The sequence below is a fragment of the Egretta garzetta genome, unplaced genomic scaffold (assembly GCF_000687185.1).
Source record: "Egretta garzetta isolate BGI_Z169 unplaced genomic scaffold, ASM68718v1 scaffold69, whole genome shotgun sequence".
Taxonomy (NCBI): domain Eukaryota; kingdom Metazoa; phylum Chordata; class Aves; order Pelecaniformes; family Ardeidae; genus Egretta; species Egretta garzetta.
The window spans coordinates 2480520-2497422 of record NW_009260790.1 but is presented as its reverse complement, the minus strand read 5'-3'; the positions used below and the strand labels follow the sequence as shown (position 1 = coordinate 2497422).

The following is a 16903-nucleotide window of genomic DNA, read 5'->3' as shown; positions in this document are numbered from 1 at the left end:
CAGCGCCGGCAGTGGGGCCGGGACTGGGCTCAGCTGTGGGGCTGGGACCAGACTGTGGCACTGAGGGCTTTGCTGGGGAGCTGGGCTATGCTGTGGGGCTGGGGCTGTACTGTAGGGCCAAGGATTTGGGGCTGCCTTCCCTCCCAGGCCCCGGGGTAGCAGTGTTCTGGGGCCAGCTGTGGGCACAGACCTCCCTAACTGCAGTTCACCATCCCAATCCCTCACCCAGGCACCCGGACATCAAACACGCCGTATTTAAAGTATCTCCTCATGGTAAATCTCTAATATATACTGGGCTGAAGGGGTACAGACCCTTGCTCAGGAGGGTCCCACCATGGCTTCTGGCAGGTTCTTTGTTTTGGGGTTCTTATTCTTCGAACTGGTAGTATAACTGTTGATACCTGGTAAGTGTTCCAATGCACTCAGAAGTTCCTCATCAGAGGATGCCGAACGACAGCTCGTTGCCTTGGAACTTACTTGTTAGAGGCAGTAAATGAAAGGCACGCACCCCCCTCCCTCTCACAGGTTCCTAGGAAACTCTGCCTGAGGCTTACGGAGGGATGGATCTCTCCATCTTCAAGCAGCTTTGCACTGGAGCTGTTCAGGGCACGCCTGTGTGCAGGGACTCTGCCTGGCTTTGCTTAGCGGCAGTTTGCTGAGCATTTCCATTTCACAGCAGCGGAGGAGAAACCAAGTGTTAAATAACGTGTTGCTCGGCAAAAGGCTGTGGAACAACCCCAGTGGTTGTTCTCTTTGTTTTGGGGTGATGAGTAGTGGGAAGGTCCAACTTTATCATTACTGGAGAATGCCAAGCAATCAGAGTTGACCTTTTTTGGTTTATTTTTCCCCCTTGATAAATCCTGCTATGCAAACTACAGAAAAGGAAGAGGAGGTGCATGACCCTATTGCACTTCTCCAAAAAGCTGTTGTGAGGTTGCAGCCTGGTTGTCTGGGCTTTTGGGCTTTGTCCTGGTACAGCACAAGTGGTCTGAGTGTAGCTTAAGTTGGAGCACACACATCAGAACCCAGCTTCATCTTCACTGGAGGTTAATATCGGTCTCTGTTAAGCAGCTTTTGGTCACAGGAGAAGTCAGAATGGGTTTCTCTGTATTGAGTCAGACATATTCAATCCCAAAGGTCTTCTCAGAGATTTTTAAAAAGTGAAGTGCAGTCAGTCCTACCCAAAAGTCTACGATGGGAACTTAGTCTTTCACTGCAGGAACAGCAAAAAGGCCAGATTTGTGCTTTGAAGTTCACTCATCTCCCATTTTCACTGAGTTTCTAGCTTCAGAAAAAAATGTTTCTGTTCTTTCCATCAAAAACTTTAAGTTGGGAAGGGCACAACTTCCCAATGCTCCGGATCAACTTTAAACATTCCTGACAAAGCCAGCACCTATAAATGCACATATCCCACCATCTCTGACTCAGCCATTATTGAACTGTAGGATTGCTGCCTGCCTACGCAGTGATACGCCAGATTTATTGCTATTATTAGCTGACATGCAGCACAGAAGTGGGAGCTGTAGGGAGATTAAGCTCTCTAGAAGCTTTCTGGTCAATTCCTGTAACTTTTCCCTCTGCTATCTGATCCGCAGGTGCCTTGAGAAGCAATGGCCACAGCAGCTTTTCTGAACTTAGCACCATCTCACCGCCACTTCTCTTCAAGACCAGCAGCCACTTTCTTGTGGACAAACGCCATCAACATGCATGTCACCAGACCAAAATCTGCCAAGGGACGCACAAGGCCAAGCTTCAATTACTCGCAGAGCGTGGAAGCCTGTCCTTGCCAAGTGCCACCTTCCCCGCCACCACCAGCTCCCCACAAATTAGTGAAGAGCCAGAGAACGTCATCCACAAAACCAGCATTCCCATCCAGCCAGGTGTCTCCTGAGGAAATCCCGGAGCTCCTGCAGCAAGTGCCTCTGAGGACCTCCTCTTCCCTGAACAAGTACAGGGTGCTCCCCTCCATCGGCTGGAAAGGTGTTGGGAGTGGCGCTGTGGAAGTGGTGGCTGAACAGACCAACCGGCTGAAAGTGAGCGAAGGGTGGGAGGACACTCCAAAAATCAAAACCGGTTCTGGAGAACAAGGATCTTCCAACATATTGTCAGAAAGCCATGTCCCTGAGGAAAAGAGCTCGCACATGCAATGTCCTCCTGAGAAGCCGGGAAGGAAAATGAGACAAGAGAGCCCTTCGGCGTCAACTTTAAGTTTGGAAGAGCCTCCGGAAGAAGTGTCGCAATTGCTGCTCGCTATTCGATCTCCCTCCGGGCAGAGATTTGAACATCATTTCAAGCCCACTGACAGTCTCCAGACAGTCCTTGCCATGGCAGAGCAGAAAATGTTGGCCAAATATAAATGCTGCAGCATCGAAACGATGGAGGTGCCCCGAAGGAGTTTCTCTGACCTTACAAGGTCCCTCCACGAATGTGGGATTCTCCACAAGTCCGTGCTGTGCATCCGACAGAAAGAGCAGCATGATGCAGATCTTTAGGTGCACAGAGATGCAGCCCCACCGCTCTGGGTTGTTCTGCTGAGAGGGGTGCATTACTTCTTCCAAAAAACTGAAATTCTGATATTTCCTGGAGTTCTGCATTGTGCCTTCTTCCAGAAATTCCCCTTGAAGCAGCCTTGTGTATATGTGTTGAAATAGTATTTCAGGTGTATATACCTGCTACATAAATAGCATCTTTTTTCGTGTGTGCCATCACAAATTGCTTCCCAAGCGCCACCACCTTTTGGCCTTTTTGGTTTTTTTTGAAGTTGCCAATGTTCTTCTTTGAGGACTGAAGTTTCCGAGACCTCTCCCCTTGTCTTTTTCCATATTTCAGGAAGGTGCACTTCCCAGAGTGGATCTGGATGCAGCAGCACCTATTTGGGACGGTAGAAATGGAACTGGTTTACTCTGGAGGACCACCTTCAGTAGGTTATCATCACCCTAAACATCTTCTCGAGTGTGACTGAAAAGGAGATCAAACCCCCAGACCACCTGGAAATAACAGCAATAACACATTAATGACTTATTGTGAACTATTAGATTGCAAGATTGACGGTAATACACCTGGGAGGGCTCAGCTCTTTCTGGATAACCTCAGTGCAGCTTTTATGAGTGTGCCTACATCATCTTGTTAAGAACAAATAGTTATTATTTCAGCTGTATTGGTGAGCAGCAGGATTTTCTACTTAGTTTTCCTTCTCTCAATCAACTCGTGTGATCCATAGGTAAGAACAGATGGAGAGGTCAGATGGGATGTTACAAAATGCGTCCATTTAACACCTTTACACTGAAGTGAGTCCAAGAAAGCAAGTGCTGCTTTGAGATTTTTTTAAGTAAAAATGTATCATTCACTGGGTTTGACTTGAGGAATTGGCTTGGGCAGTAGACCGTGTGTTACTAAACCATCATTAAAGAAGGCCGGTAGAGTAACTTGGCAGATTTTTAGATAAAGACAATGTGCTTATGCTAAAAAAAATAAATAAATCTTCTAAGTTTCTAATGGAAATTCTTACGGTTCAAAGGCAATAATGCAGTCTACCCAAAAAAATGGACCGCTTGCCATGCAGCTGAGCTAGTTTTAGTATATTGAGGTAAAACAAACATTTTTTTAACCTCAGTGTGACTGCCAAACCAACTCAGAACAGCAAGAGCAGTGGAAAGCTGATCCTGGTGTTGACCAAGAGCATAGCATCTCCCTCTAAAGCAAGTGTTCAGGGTCCGTCGGTTTTATAAAACAGGACCCGATAAAATAGTGTTACCTACTGCCGTGGGTGACAGCAACTGCGCAGTAGCAACCCTGGTGTCCTCAGGGAGACCAAGATACCGAAACACATGGGTGCTTTTAATCAAACCTCAGCGGGGAGCAAAGTCTTTCACTTAAGGGTTCAGGAACTGGTTTTTGTGTTTAGTTCAGCGCTGGGTGGTTAATTCCCTCCTGATTTTGTGTCTAATGATGTTACTTCTGCGTTTCAGAGTGTTCTCATACTGTGTGGTAGTATAGTCAATAAAACCTCTTAGGCTGAAACTTGAACTTAAAATTGTTTATGTATGTGAACTGGTGGCTTAGCCGTTGCATCTCCTCTTAAATGAGAAATGCTGGTAATTTGATGGCAGATACCTCGGAGATTGTCCAAATCAGACTTTGGACGGTCAGCTGCTGCCCACACCATTTTGCACGTGCCTCCCTGGAGTTTGTATCTCTGTCCTGTATTAAATACAAGATGGCAGCAAAGCAGGAAGCCCCTCAGATCAGTGCCCGCTGCCAACAACCAGAGACACGGTGACCACCGCGCAGCTTTGGGAGCGTACAGGGGCCAATGCTTTAACCAAGGACAGAAGAGTAAGAGCAACTTGGATCACAGTGGCTGGCACGTCTCCCACTGTAGAATATTCTTCCTGAGTATCTCCACCTGAGATACAGCTGAATGAGAGAGTTTGGTTCTCTAACTGATGTAGGCTACAGCAGCTCCAGTGATGAGCATTTTAGTCCCTTCCTTTTCTAAAAACCACATCAAGTCTTGATCTATGCAAGCACAGGGCAGGGCAAACACCTCTTTGCTTTGTTAGTTCTCTTCCCTTCAAAACTCTTCTGGGCACGTGGGGGGGTCTTAGCAACTCTGCCAAGTCTGGTACAAGAGGCACTACAGGGGGAGAACAGTGTTTATCTGACCTCATTTATTGAGTGGTATCATTTAACAAGCTTCCTCATAGAAATTCTTCAAAAGAATTTCAGAAATTCAGTGTTTAAATCAGGTGAAGTTCAGTCTGCTGCAGGATGCTTTGGGGTCATAAATAGAAAACTCAGCAGGACTCCTGGCTCGGAACGTCCTTACCCAAGGCTTTCAGACAACAAAAATGTATTGAAGCAAGAAATTAGCAGAGGCATCATTCAGTATGTGTTCTTTATTCCAATTAAAAGTACATTAGAAACAGCACACAGGACCAGCAGCAGCTTTCATGACAATTCAACCCAATATTCTGCTGTCACGAGGTCATTCAGCTGTACTATTAAAGTAGGTGATTGAAACAAGTCTTCCACTCGACACGCAAGCACTCACTCACCTGCCACTTTAAATAGGTTTCCAACAGAATAAAAATAGATACACCCCAGAATACAAAAAGTTTAATTTTATCAGTTTTTTTTTTTCACTAAAGCCTTTATACAAATTGATAAAAGGGTGCACAATTTCCTAAAATTTTAGGTACATTTTAAATGAGCCTTTTTTTACTTGGTAAAAGGATCCATGTTCCTGTCTTTGAACAGAATATGATGGCCAAAATTGCAAAGAAAATTCCTAGTTAAATTTACAATTTATACATTTCTTTTGAAGTGATTCCTGCACCGAGTAGCAGGCCGATGGCTGCTCACGCATGTCCCATTTTCCCCAAAAAGAGCTGTGCACCTTAAGTTCTAGTTCAGGAGCATCCTTCTCCTGGAAACCGGGCTGGGGGAACGACCCACAGGCTTTCAGCTGTGCGCATGAGAATGGTCCCAACGGAACTAAAAGCCTGAGCACAGAGGTTACAAATCGTTCCTTCTCCGGCAAGGATCACCCCGGGGCGAGGGACTCATGACCTGTTTTGCACTACGAACACAATGAAAGTGGAGCGCTTCCCGTCTGTGATTTGGCTGAGCAATTTAACTCAAAACTCTGGTACCAAAACATACTGTAACAGATAAATTTGGTGTTCTAAAGGTTTTGGGTTTTTTTTTTGGTCAATAAAAGCTATCATGATTTTTTCTTTTATTCCTCTTACTGCTCAGTGAAGCCCAGCAGTTCTGTACATTATTCACACGGAGCTTCACAGCAGCATCTTAGAACTGGCACCACCTGCCTAAAGGTGACTGACCCCTACTCCAACAGTCATTAGCATTTTATGGAGGTGAATTTATTCAGAAAATTAATTAGTACAGTTCCCTTCATACTGCCCCTCCCTCCCCACCCACCTACACCTTGGCGAGGTTAAACGCTTCGGATGAACTTCTAGAGTACGTACTTAAGCACTGTCATCACCGCACCGCTTTACGTATAGAGGCCATTCTAACAAATCAAGGACAAATTAAAAGAAAATACTGCCCAGCAAAAGCAACACGGCACCTGTGTTTGCAAGTATGAGCTACTGGAGACATCCTCAGGACAATTTACGTAAGGAAAAGCAGGGCAAATCCATCAGGAAGCCAGAAGTGAGTTTGAAAGAGCTCAGGGGAGCGCCAAAGAGAATGACATCCTATTTTGTACAAGTTGAGTTTTTAGCCAAAAACCAGCTGCCTTGTTTGGGTTTTGTGGTTTGGTTTTTTTTTTTTTTTTTTCCTCTTTACTTACATCCATTTTATATTTGGCTGTTGAATTTTAACTGATCAGGTTAATGCTGAACTTTATTCCAATTAAAGGCAATAAAGCTTTTTTTTTTTTCTTTAAATTTGTTTTAGATAATTACATATTGCCCATTTTTGGCAAGTCTATTTCTTCGATTTCAAAAGATCTTCCCGTTTTAAGGCTAAACTAAGAAATGTTAAAAGCTTCTGTAAACATTTCCTCTTCCTCCCCATAGTTGCACAATTTGAAGTCCAACTGCAATTTTTAAAATGAGGTAATTTTTGTGTACTCATATCTTAAATAGTCCTTTTCGGGATTAGCTGAGAGGCGTGCCAATCTGAACGCTGATCCAATTGTAGTGGGAGAGCTTCCACAGCAGGGTACACACCAGTTCCAGCAGCTGTACTTCAGTTAGTTATCTTCTCAATCTCATCCAAGTCGTCAGTATCCAATTTGTTTATCTTTTTGTCTGGGAAAGATGAGAAAGAAGTCAGATTTCCTACCACAGAGCGGAGAAGGGAAAGCTGCTTTCTTTAGCTGGTCTTGAGGAGTTCAGGTTTATCCATTAAACGTTCAGTCAGGTTTTAAAACTACAACATAAAACTTTTTTCTTTTATTAAAGGCCCATCTGGGTACTCAAACGTTACCTGTCTCTGGCACATCCATTTTAAGGACTATCCAGATAGCCAGCAAATGGACAACTTGACTTATTTCTGCTCCTATCACATGTAGCAGTTCACAGTCCTAAGCGACACTACACAAAACGCAGCTGATGTGCTCTCCTGACGTCAGTTTAAAGCTCAATAAATACCTGCTCGGTATAAGCTAGGCAAAATTCTGCAGAAATAACATCTGATTTCAGAGAAAGAAGAAAGTCTGAGGGTACGTACTGAAATGTTCCTGGATTCTGTTGAGAATATTCATGCTGTGCTTGCTGTCCACCATGTTGATAGCCAGTCCCCGCTTGCCAAAGCGACCCGTACGTCCAATCCGGTGCAGATAAGTCTCGTTGTCTGGATTTCCATCCTTATCCACAGGAAGGTCAAAATTGATGACAACAGAGACCTGCTCTACATCGATCCCTGATAAAAAGAAAGCATCAGATTACACAACTACCTTTAAACCATTTTATAACAGGTGACCTCCTCCGCGTGCAGTCTGGTCACCATATCCAGGTTACCCAACAGCAGAATTTCTGACAGCTTTCAGAGAGCTGCCACGTGGCTGCCTGCACACTGGGTGAGGAGCTAAAAGACAGTCTCAGACACTGAAATGGATCTTTTCCACAATATCCTTATGGGGCACTTTGAAATAAAATCCATCTAGCTGTTGGCCCAGAGAATCCCACTGAAATAGCTATCAGAAAAACAGTTGGAGCTGCTCAGCTTTATCCAGCACTTACATATTTTGGAAACTCTTCCCTCCTCGCCAAAGCTGTAAGGGACTCTTGTTTTTTTCCAAGTACTGTGTTGTCTTAACTGTTCTAAGATGTCAAATTGCAACACAAATTCCTACCAGAGTTCAGTGCTTTTCAGATTTCTGTTTTCCGGAACATGTTTATTTTAACCACCAAGGGTCAGCAGTACAAGCCAGGCTTGGCACCAGAAGCATAGAATTCTCACAGGGTGGACGTTTGCGTCTCAAGCTGCAGGAAGCCTGCAAGGAATCCTGTGTTTGCCTGCGGGCACCTTTATATGCACAGACATGGTCAGCAGCCCAAAAAGTCCAGGAATTACGTTAAGGACCCTAATCTCTCCAGGCGGGAACACTGAGGATATGAATTCTTTCTGCAAGCTGGCCAGCAGTATCTTATCTTAGGAACTGCTGCTTCTGCCCCTCCCTGGCCCTGCTCTGCCATGCCCTACCTCTGGCACAGACGTTGGTGGTCACCAGCACCTTTTCTTTGCCCTCTCGGAAGCGCTCTATCACTGCGGCTCTCTGTTCCACCATCATCTCCCCACTGAGCAATGCCACCTGATGGCCTTCCTTTGAGAGCTCCGCCGCCAGCCAGCCAGCCGTCTTCCGAGTCTGAAACAGAAAGCGAGGCCCGTCTTTGGGAGGAAGTTTTAATGCTGTGAAGCGGGAACAAACCTCGCTGGGGTTGACTGGAAGCTCCGTGGCTGCTCAGTTTTTATTTCTCAAAAGGAAACAGCTCCTAAGCACTGTGCCCTCCCCATTACAAACTGGGCTCCCAGCTCTCACATCAGAAATAGGAAAGTGTGAATCTGCCACCACAGGAACCCTTGTTTAAGAAAAGTACACGTTGTTTTGTTGGTTTTTTTTTTCTTTGTGCTCTGCTCCTCAGCTTTCACTGTATGAGGGGTTACATACATATGTTAAAAACTCACAAGCATTGTCAAGAAAACCGCTTGGAAAAAGGCAGGGTTAGCGCTGAATGTAGCTGTGAAATCCAACAGGGTCTTGAATTAAACAGCTTCCAATGATGATGGTTTTCCGAGCTCCAATTATATCTTGTACTTACATCTTGAGACAGCATAAAAACAGACTGCTACAGCAGACTCCAAATACAGGTTTTAGCTTGTCTGAGCTAGCTTTACCTGCCTGTTCTGGTGCTGTCAGCACTGATTTTGTTTTTTTTTTTTTCTATGAGTTATGGTGGCTTCCAGAAAAAAAGAGTCTTGGTATGATTAACAGGGAGACCCCAGAGGCATTATCACCAATTAGCTGAGGGAAATGGAGTCCCAGGAAAAGTAATCTATTGGCTGTAGAACTACAAGACTTCCCCAGCCCTCATTCTGCTTTATTTTTATCCACTTTCCAAGCTCAGGGTTTTGGGTTTTTTCAGTAGTTCTGAGTCACACTTGTTTTGGAAAACTGTGCGTTACTCTGATCTTTGCTTCAGAGAACTTCAAGAATAAAAATGACTTGGATGGACAAACCCAGAGAAACAAACCAGCTAGTGCTATCATGGCTCTCAGGATTTCATTCAGAGAGGGAGCGAGAGAAGCCAAAGAAAAGGACAATTCACATTCTGTTTCTTTCTGAAAAGCATGCCTGGCCAGGTTTTTAGCAATAGCAGAAACTAATGGGGTTGGCGGGACTAACGTTCCCTGAAAGGACTCACATGGCAGAAGATCATGGCCTGGGCAATGGTGATAGCGCCGTAGATATTACAGAGAGCCTGGAACTTCTCATCTCTGTTATTGCACAGAACGTAATACTGCTTAATAGTGTCCAAAGTCTCCTCCTCTCGTTTCAGTTTGATAATATTTGGGTCAGGAACAACTTTTTGAGCAAACTTCCACACAGAATCCTCAAAAGTGGCTGAAAACAGAAGCATCTGGCAGTCCCTGGGGAGCATTCTGCAAGAGAGAGCAAAATGGGCAGGGTTCCCACGCACCGTTGTCACCCCCCTGATATCCTGATGGGATTAATGGTACAGGCAAAGCAGAACAATAACCTCAGAACCAGTTATTTCAGTGGCTGGAAAGACTAATGCTAATCTTACCAACACCTGATCGTTCCCTGATGGACCAGTGGCATCCAGACTTGCATTCTTAAAAATGAATAAACCCTGCTCCAGGGACAGGCTTTTTATTCTGTAAGAAAATGAAACTGCTTGTCATCCCCTGACATTCTGCCTCTACTAACCATCTGGATTAGAGCTAAATATATCATTTTAATCTTGTTGCTTTATCGGTGAAGACAGCGGTCAAGAATCTAGCCCTGCTGTCCCTACCTTACAAAATCGAAAGAAAGAAACAAAAAAAAAATCACCTCAGGCAACGTACGCCAAGTCCTTACCTCTGAATGCGGATGCTCTGGTCCTGATGGCCCTGGGTTGCTATCATCACGTCAGCCTCATCCAAGACAAACACTTTGATTTTCTTGGGATCTATGAATTTCAGTTTGGAACACCAGTCCAGCACAGTGCCAGGTGTGCCGATTACAATCTGCTCAGAGATCTTCTGACCTCTCTCCACTGCCGAGACAGAAAGAAAGGCTTCCATAAGATGGCTGCGCAGACATTGAAATGCTCTGCCCCTCTCTGAACCAGCCTATTTCACCATCTGACTGCTCTGTTGTTCGTTTACTGTACTGCACCCAAGGAACATCATTTTCTCATTTGCAGTCTGTTGGTGGCATTTCACCTTACTCACGTTTATTGCCTCGGACAGCATACGCAAGTTTCAGCTCCGGATAAAACTTTCCCATCTGTTCAATCACTTTTCCTGTTTGAAGTGCCAGCTCGTATGTTGGGGAAAGGCACAAACACTGGAGGGACAGAAGGACAACGCGTTTGAGATGACCAACATCCCAGGCAATACTATCACAGTCACTTTTTAAAATCCTTATTATGGGAGTTTTCCTGAAGACGAACATGCGAGCAGCTGAACAGTTTCTGAAAGCCCATCAGTTCTGCATCCAGAAACAAGGGAAATGAGTTGATAGGATGCAGTCACCTAGCTACTGGCTTTCTGCAGAGTGCATATACTCTGCTGGGGGACATATATGGACAGCAGTGACAAGGAACCTAACACCTACAGTTAGACTAAGAGATGAGAATGGCATTTTTTAAGGAAAGAACTCTAGCTTTGGTAAAACCGCTCAACTACCTCATAAGGAAAGTGGGTTAAAAAAGCCCCTTTCTGGGCATTGTCTGCTCTGTTGTCACAGATATCTTCTCTTCCATCCCAAATTCCATTTACTTAACTGCCTTCAGCCCACAATACTTCTCTGATTTAATTTCTCCCAGAATGAAATCCCCTGATTTAACTCCTCACAGAGCAATGGTGTCCTGAGTAATGCAAAGGAGGGACTGAAAGGAACAAGTTGTTAGTAAAATCCACATCTTTTGCATTAAAGGCATTTCGAAAGATCCCTGAATCGCCAGTCCCTGCTAAGCAGTTTACATAAACAGCATCACAGGGATGGGGTTCATCAAGCTGTGAATTTACTATCAACAGTCTCAACAGAAGCCTCTTCCCTCAGTGGCACTGCAGCACCACTAAACCCCCCGAAACAGTCACATGCCAGAAGCTTTACCTGCGGATACTTGTTCCCAGGTTCAACACGACTGAGCATGGCCAGGACAAAGGCAGCTGTCTTGCCAGTACCGGATTGAGATTGTGCGATCAAGTTCTGTGGGCTGGGGAACATACAGCAGACACGAGCTCAACGAGATGAACCACCCGGACAACATATTCACGGGGTTGAACAATAAAGAAAACGCGAATGGCATTTCAATACCTTTTAGATTTACCACTGCTCTGGACTGGTGCCTAACTTGACCAGCTATGGTCCCCGGGGCACAAGTTAGTTTCTGCCCTCTACCAACCCTCTCTTTCAGAACCTCTTGATTACGGAGATTTGAGAAACTGCAATTATCTGGCAGTTCTTTTCCATTTTGCACATCTCCCCCTAGTGTCTTAACACTTCATACATTTTGGCTCAGGGGTGCAGAGAAGAAAACCAGCCACGCAGGCAATGCAGCATCTCAACTACTCCCACCCACCCAACATCTCTGGAGCTATGTTCCACAGCAGACTTATTATTTCTCCCCTACACTGACTAGGAAAATTGGGTTTACCTTGGCTGAATACTGCGGCACGGCGTGGTCAGTACCAGCCCTAGGAAAAGGACAAATCCAGGGCTGCTGTCACATAGTTTGTGACCACAGAAACATTGTGGCGTGGGAACCCTTTCACCACAGCCTGGACAGTTGCCCCATCACCATCCTCCCCTCCAAAGCTCAGTAACAATACACTAAACCTTTCAAATCATTCCTATATGGGAAGGGAGTAGAAAGTATGTGTACGTACGGTTCAGCCAGCATTTGGTTCAGCAAGCATCATGGGCAAGGCATTCTCTTGTATCTTAGATGGTCTGTTGAAGCCCATGGCATAAACTCCTTGCAGGAGCTGTGGTTTCCTGAAAACAGAGGAGTTTTTATCCTGTGACCTACTAAAGTACATTTGGTTTTCATTTGCCTACAAAAAGGTGAGAAAAAGCCTTGCACCTGGACCTAGAGCTGCCCCGTTCTGTGTACCCACTATCATCACACTGGCAAAATGACTATGATCGGTGCTTGGAAGCTGCAAGAAGTGACAGCAGAAAGTTTGGAAGGGAAGCTTTGCAAAAAACCCTCGATTTAGTACATCAACCTGCATGCCTGTCTTTCACAGCCATGTGGAAAACCTTGTGTCACAGCTCTAAGGCTAGCATGGGGCTTCTTGTTCTAAAGCAGCTTTTCGGACAATCCCAGGAATCCCAGAGCAGAGAGCATTAATCCTGTCCTTTAGGCCAATCCCTCTTCCTCAGCGATGCCTAATCTTGGTGCCAAAATTATCACTCCTTGAAGACTCAAACATGGGACGAAGCAACCTCAGTACACGAGGAACAATCATAAAACCATTGCAAGGACTTCAGTAAGTCATGATGGATTCTGTAATGCAAACTGACATCCTAACACCGGAATGACGCTGGCTTAGCGCAAACTGACATCCTAACACTGGAATGATGCTGGCTTAGTGCACAAAACTGGTAAATGACTGATGAACTTGGTTCACCGTAAATACACCTAGTGATCCACGGTTATAACCCAGCACTCAAAGCTAAGCATGTGGCGACACTGCTAGTTGTCAAATGCTCCTCGATTGCTTTTTCTCAAGGGAGCTTTCTAGTCTCAGAAGACGCCTATGTAGACAAGGACACCCAAGAACAACCTAAAATTCAGGTTATGGTGCTAGCAAATTCTTAGCCGATGACCTCTGAGCACTTACTGGAGTGCTGTTAGCAGTGCTCAGAGGTAAGGGCTTTCCTTTCAAAGCAGGTTACAGGTTCCCTGCCCACCATTTCCTGCTGTTAAGAACTTCCTATTCAGCACAACACGCTTTTTAAAAATCATGTATTACTTTCAGACGACAGCTGGAACAAAAGCTCTTTGAAAACGTAACCTTGTGCTGCTCAGAAGCAAGGACGGACAAAGCCCAACTCTGAAACAGTTGCCAAGGATACACCAAGTCATAACAAAATGAAGACTCAATTAGTCTGGCTGCCCCCATTATTAACTCACTTGGATTGTTTGGCTTTTGAAAGATGGGAATTAGTCTAACAGGCACTACAGGACCTCAGCTTTTTTTTTTTGTAGATATTCAAGCGCTAACATTAACAAAGTGAAACGACATCCTGACATTTCATGGTGAGAAGTCTCATCGGCTCCGATTTCCCCGTGGAGCTTGCAAAAGAACAACAAACCTGAGATCGTCGATATAGCCAACAACAGTCTCAACAGGACGGCCTCTTTAGCACATTAAAAAAAGATATAAATCTATCATGCCTTAAATACAGCTATCGTTGCTTGAAAGCTCCACTGGCAAAGGTGTTCAACAGGAAGGGTCAGAAAATACTAATGCTAGTAGTCTCTCCAGTACATAAATCCAGTATTGCTGTCAGAGAAAAGATAAGCTTTTCCCTTTGTATTATTCACTGCTGCTGCTGGACCTTCACAAATAACCGTCAGAGAACGGGAACAGAAGATGGTTGTGTTCATTACTTCTGCCGATAAAACAGATCTCATGTTTTCCAAAACACTACTGTGCTGCTGGAACACCTGCTCCAAGCCTCCCTGCATTTGCTGGAGAACTGGTGGCAAAATAACGATGCCTCTGACACAGAAAAGGTCTCACTCCGCAATTCACACAACCCCGGTGACAGTGGCCGTGGAAGGACAGCCGTCCCTCCTCTCTTCACCTCATCCTTATCACATGCCAGCTCCACCGCGCATTTGAAGACCAAAAACGATACGTTAAAATTCAGAGTAGTGTTGCTAGAGCTGATTATAGAAAGCAAACGCTAGCTCTACACCGACCAGGACTCAAAATGAGCTCGTTTCAGATGGAAGCCTTCACAAGGCACCACGAGAAAATTGTTCTCCTTGCATTTAAATAATACACTAAATGATATGCTGATTTATTAACAACAAATTTGCAGCAACTTGAAACAGAAACCCAAGCACTTCGAAGTGATATCTCCTACAGAGACGGGAAATCTGTCAGGACTTACAGTCGCAGCTCCTCGAAGGACTTCACGGAGTAGAGAGGCGATGTGGGATCCCTCTGCAGCACCTCCACTTGATTTGTTGTGTCAACCAAGTTACTGCGGATTAGCTTGTTCAACAAGGACTGGGCAGCTCTGTCCTCTGTTGAAAAATGAGGTAGAAAAAAAGGAAATAAATCACAGCCCATTTCAGGTGTCGCTCCCACTGAAACGCTGCATTACTGAGCCACTTCAAAAGGACAAGATGCATCCAAATACTGAAATTCTCTATTACAGAGTAATGTCATAAACCAGCCCAAGCTTCCCAAAGGAGACATCTGTCAAGATATCCCAAAGAGTCACATTTCATATCCAGGAAGACAAACCAAAGTGAGCACCGTTGTAAGGGGGACCTTAACAGATACAGAACTCTGCTTATTTAAAATATGACAGTGTCTAATTGGAAGGCGGGACAGGGTTAAAAGCCTTCTAAAGCCTCATTATTATCTGACACGTAGGCAGACACCTTTTAGGTGTTTTTATTTTTCTTTTTAAGGGAAGTTTGAGGGCAAATGGTACTTTGAAAGATTCCAGGGCTGAAATGCAGCAAAGGGCTGAGGATAAGTGAGATCGAAACAGAAGGCTAAACCGCTGCACTTTGGGGTTTTGCCAATAAATCTGTTTTCTAAAGCACGTTTCTCTTAAGCCACCTTCTGAAGGATTTCAAGCCATTACCCACCTCTTAACAGCCATTTCATAAACGCAACATGTTGGTTGCTACAGCAATTCCAGCTCCAGGTTATCCAACTGCTCCTGTATCCAGTCCTGCCTTTGAGGATACTGCTATCCCCTTATTCCTCTCCACTCTAATCCAGGAGTCTGCCAAGTTATTACAGGACCCAATGGCTTTAAAAGTATTATGGAGGAAGGACATGTCCTACAATTAAGTCCTTGGGGCAGGATACAAGATCATCCATCCTGAGACATAAGGCAGACTTACTTTAAGTATAGACAAAATTAATTTCTTTTCAACATTCCTCGCCAAAGATTTTTTTCAAGAAGGCACTTACCCTTCTCCTCATCTTCTGTCTTCTCTATGTTGTCATCTGCCTTGACAACAGCACCTAAATTAAAACAGATGGGTTTGGGGCAGATGCGAGGTCAGGCAGCCCACACCCGCAGAGTTTTAGGTTTTGAATATTGTGGGAAAGGCTGCAAAATAGCCCGTTTTCCTGAGGAGAGCCCTGCTCTATCGGTGCGCAGAACAAACCCACATTACAGCTTGCTCTAAGTTGAAGTTTATCAACCACACCAACAGATTTTGCCCGCACAGCTCCTCGAGTACAGCAAAACATGATTTAGAAAGAATTATCCTAGCAGAAGACACGTGTGAGCCAGATATTTAGTCTACACCTCTGTTTAATCTCAGCTTTATGTTTCCCTTTTCCGGAATCTCTTGACTCACCAGGAATTTACTTTGGCAGCTCCAAACCCAAGGGTTTTTACATTATGCCCTTTCTAAGACCGTTTGAGCGGCTGTAACTCACCATTCGCATCTGGTTTGGTTTTTTCCTCCTTCAGGTGTAAACTGCTCAACTACAGGGGATGAAAAAACACAAAATCAGAGTAATTCAAAGGCTACCGTACCTATGTTTTACTACTGGCCAGGAAAACCTGAGCTTTCATTAAGGCTTACAGATTTACTGCCGGCTAAAACTATCGCACAGGCCCCAGCAAAAACCTGTGCTCAAAGGCAAACGAGATGAAGTGAGTGAGGTGACCTTGATTTCAAAGAGTTTTAAGACAAACACGACTTTTTCTAAGCTGGAACGATGACACAGAAAGGGGGGTTGTTTTCTGTACCTGCATCTCCACTCCCTAATACCTCTGCTGAGAGCAAACAGGAGAAAATTTACATTCCAGGATGACGGGAACTCGAGCCAAGTGTGGTCCTGGCTGACACAAGCTGTCCCAGGACAAGTCCTCGCTGAGGGTTTTGTTTTACCACCAGAAATACGACGGGGAGAGGAGCCCCGAGGGTCTTCCCGCATGTCCAGAGGCTGAGTGCATGCTCTCCATGCTAAAGTGAAGCGCTTGAGTGGCTCAGAAAAATAAAAAAACTCCAGCACTTCAAAGAAATTTAGGTCTTGCCGCAAAAAAAAAAAAAAAGTGAGGAAAAGGGATTTTTTTTGGTCTCTGGATGAAGACCACAGGCTCAGTGGCCACCTCTGAAGCAGAGCTGCTGACAGGGCTGTGTCTGGATGTAGGGTGAGGGGGAAGGATGGGGGCCTCCCTGCACTTTTGATACTCAAAAAATAAAGAGGACAAAAAAAAAAAAAAGGACATTTAAAAAAAAAAAAGAAAGAAAGAAAGAAAGGGGTTTATTCGCTCCTAAAGGAAGACCCCAGGCCCAGCGACGCCCCGGGGCAGTGCTGCCGGCAGGGCCCCGCCGCCAAGGGGAAGGACAGGGGCCTCCCTGCCCCTCCGATGCGCCAGAAAAGAAAATGGGGAGAAAAGGTTTCCGGCGCCCGCTGTTTCCCGTGAGGAGGCGGCGGCAGCGCAGCCCCGGGGGCCCCGCGCCGCAGGGCCGGG

General features: G+C 45.2%; 2 protein-coding genes across 4 annotated transcripts; one reads left to right on the top strand and one right to left on the bottom strand.

Annotated features, from left to right (window-relative positions):
* The first annotated feature begins 1610 nt into the window (after positions 1-1610).
* Positions 1611-2823, top strand: UBXN10 (UBX domain protein 10). Its single transcript, XM_009646473.2, has one exon. The coding sequence runs from the start codon at positions 1611-1613 to the stop codon at positions 2490-2492; it is 882 nt and encodes a 293-aa protein (XP_009644768.1). The 3' UTR covers positions 2493-2823.
* A 2054-nt stretch (positions 2824-4877) lies between these two features.
* On the bottom strand, positions 4878-15947 carry LOC104133101 (ATP-dependent RNA helicase DDX19A). Of its 3 annotated transcripts, XM_035901864.1 has the most exons (12): positions 15859-15947; positions 15382-15435; positions 15051-15289; positions 14339-14474; positions 12113-12205; positions 11321-11423; positions 10435-10549; positions 10079-10256; positions 9399-9636; positions 8179-8341; positions 7204-7395; positions 4878-6782 (listed from the first exon to the last, which is right to left on the bottom strand). In XM_035901864.1, the coding sequence occupies exons 3-12, from the start codon at positions 15067-15069 to the stop codon at positions 6721-6723; spliced, it is 1299 nt and encodes a 432-aa protein (XP_035757757.1). In that variant the 5' UTR covers positions 15070-15289; positions 15382-15435; positions 15859-15947; the 3' UTR covers positions 4878-6720. The 3 variants fall into 3 exon arrangements, with proteins under 3 accessions (XP_035757757.1, XP_009644767.1, XP_035757758.1); XM_009646472.2 differs by lacking the exon at positions 15051-15289 and having other exon boundaries at positions 15859-15901; XM_035901865.1 differs by lacking the exons at positions 12113-12205; positions 14339-14474; positions 15051-15289; positions 15382-15435; positions 15859-15947 and adding an exon at positions 12097-12104.
* Positions 15948-16903: the final 956 nt, after the last annotated feature.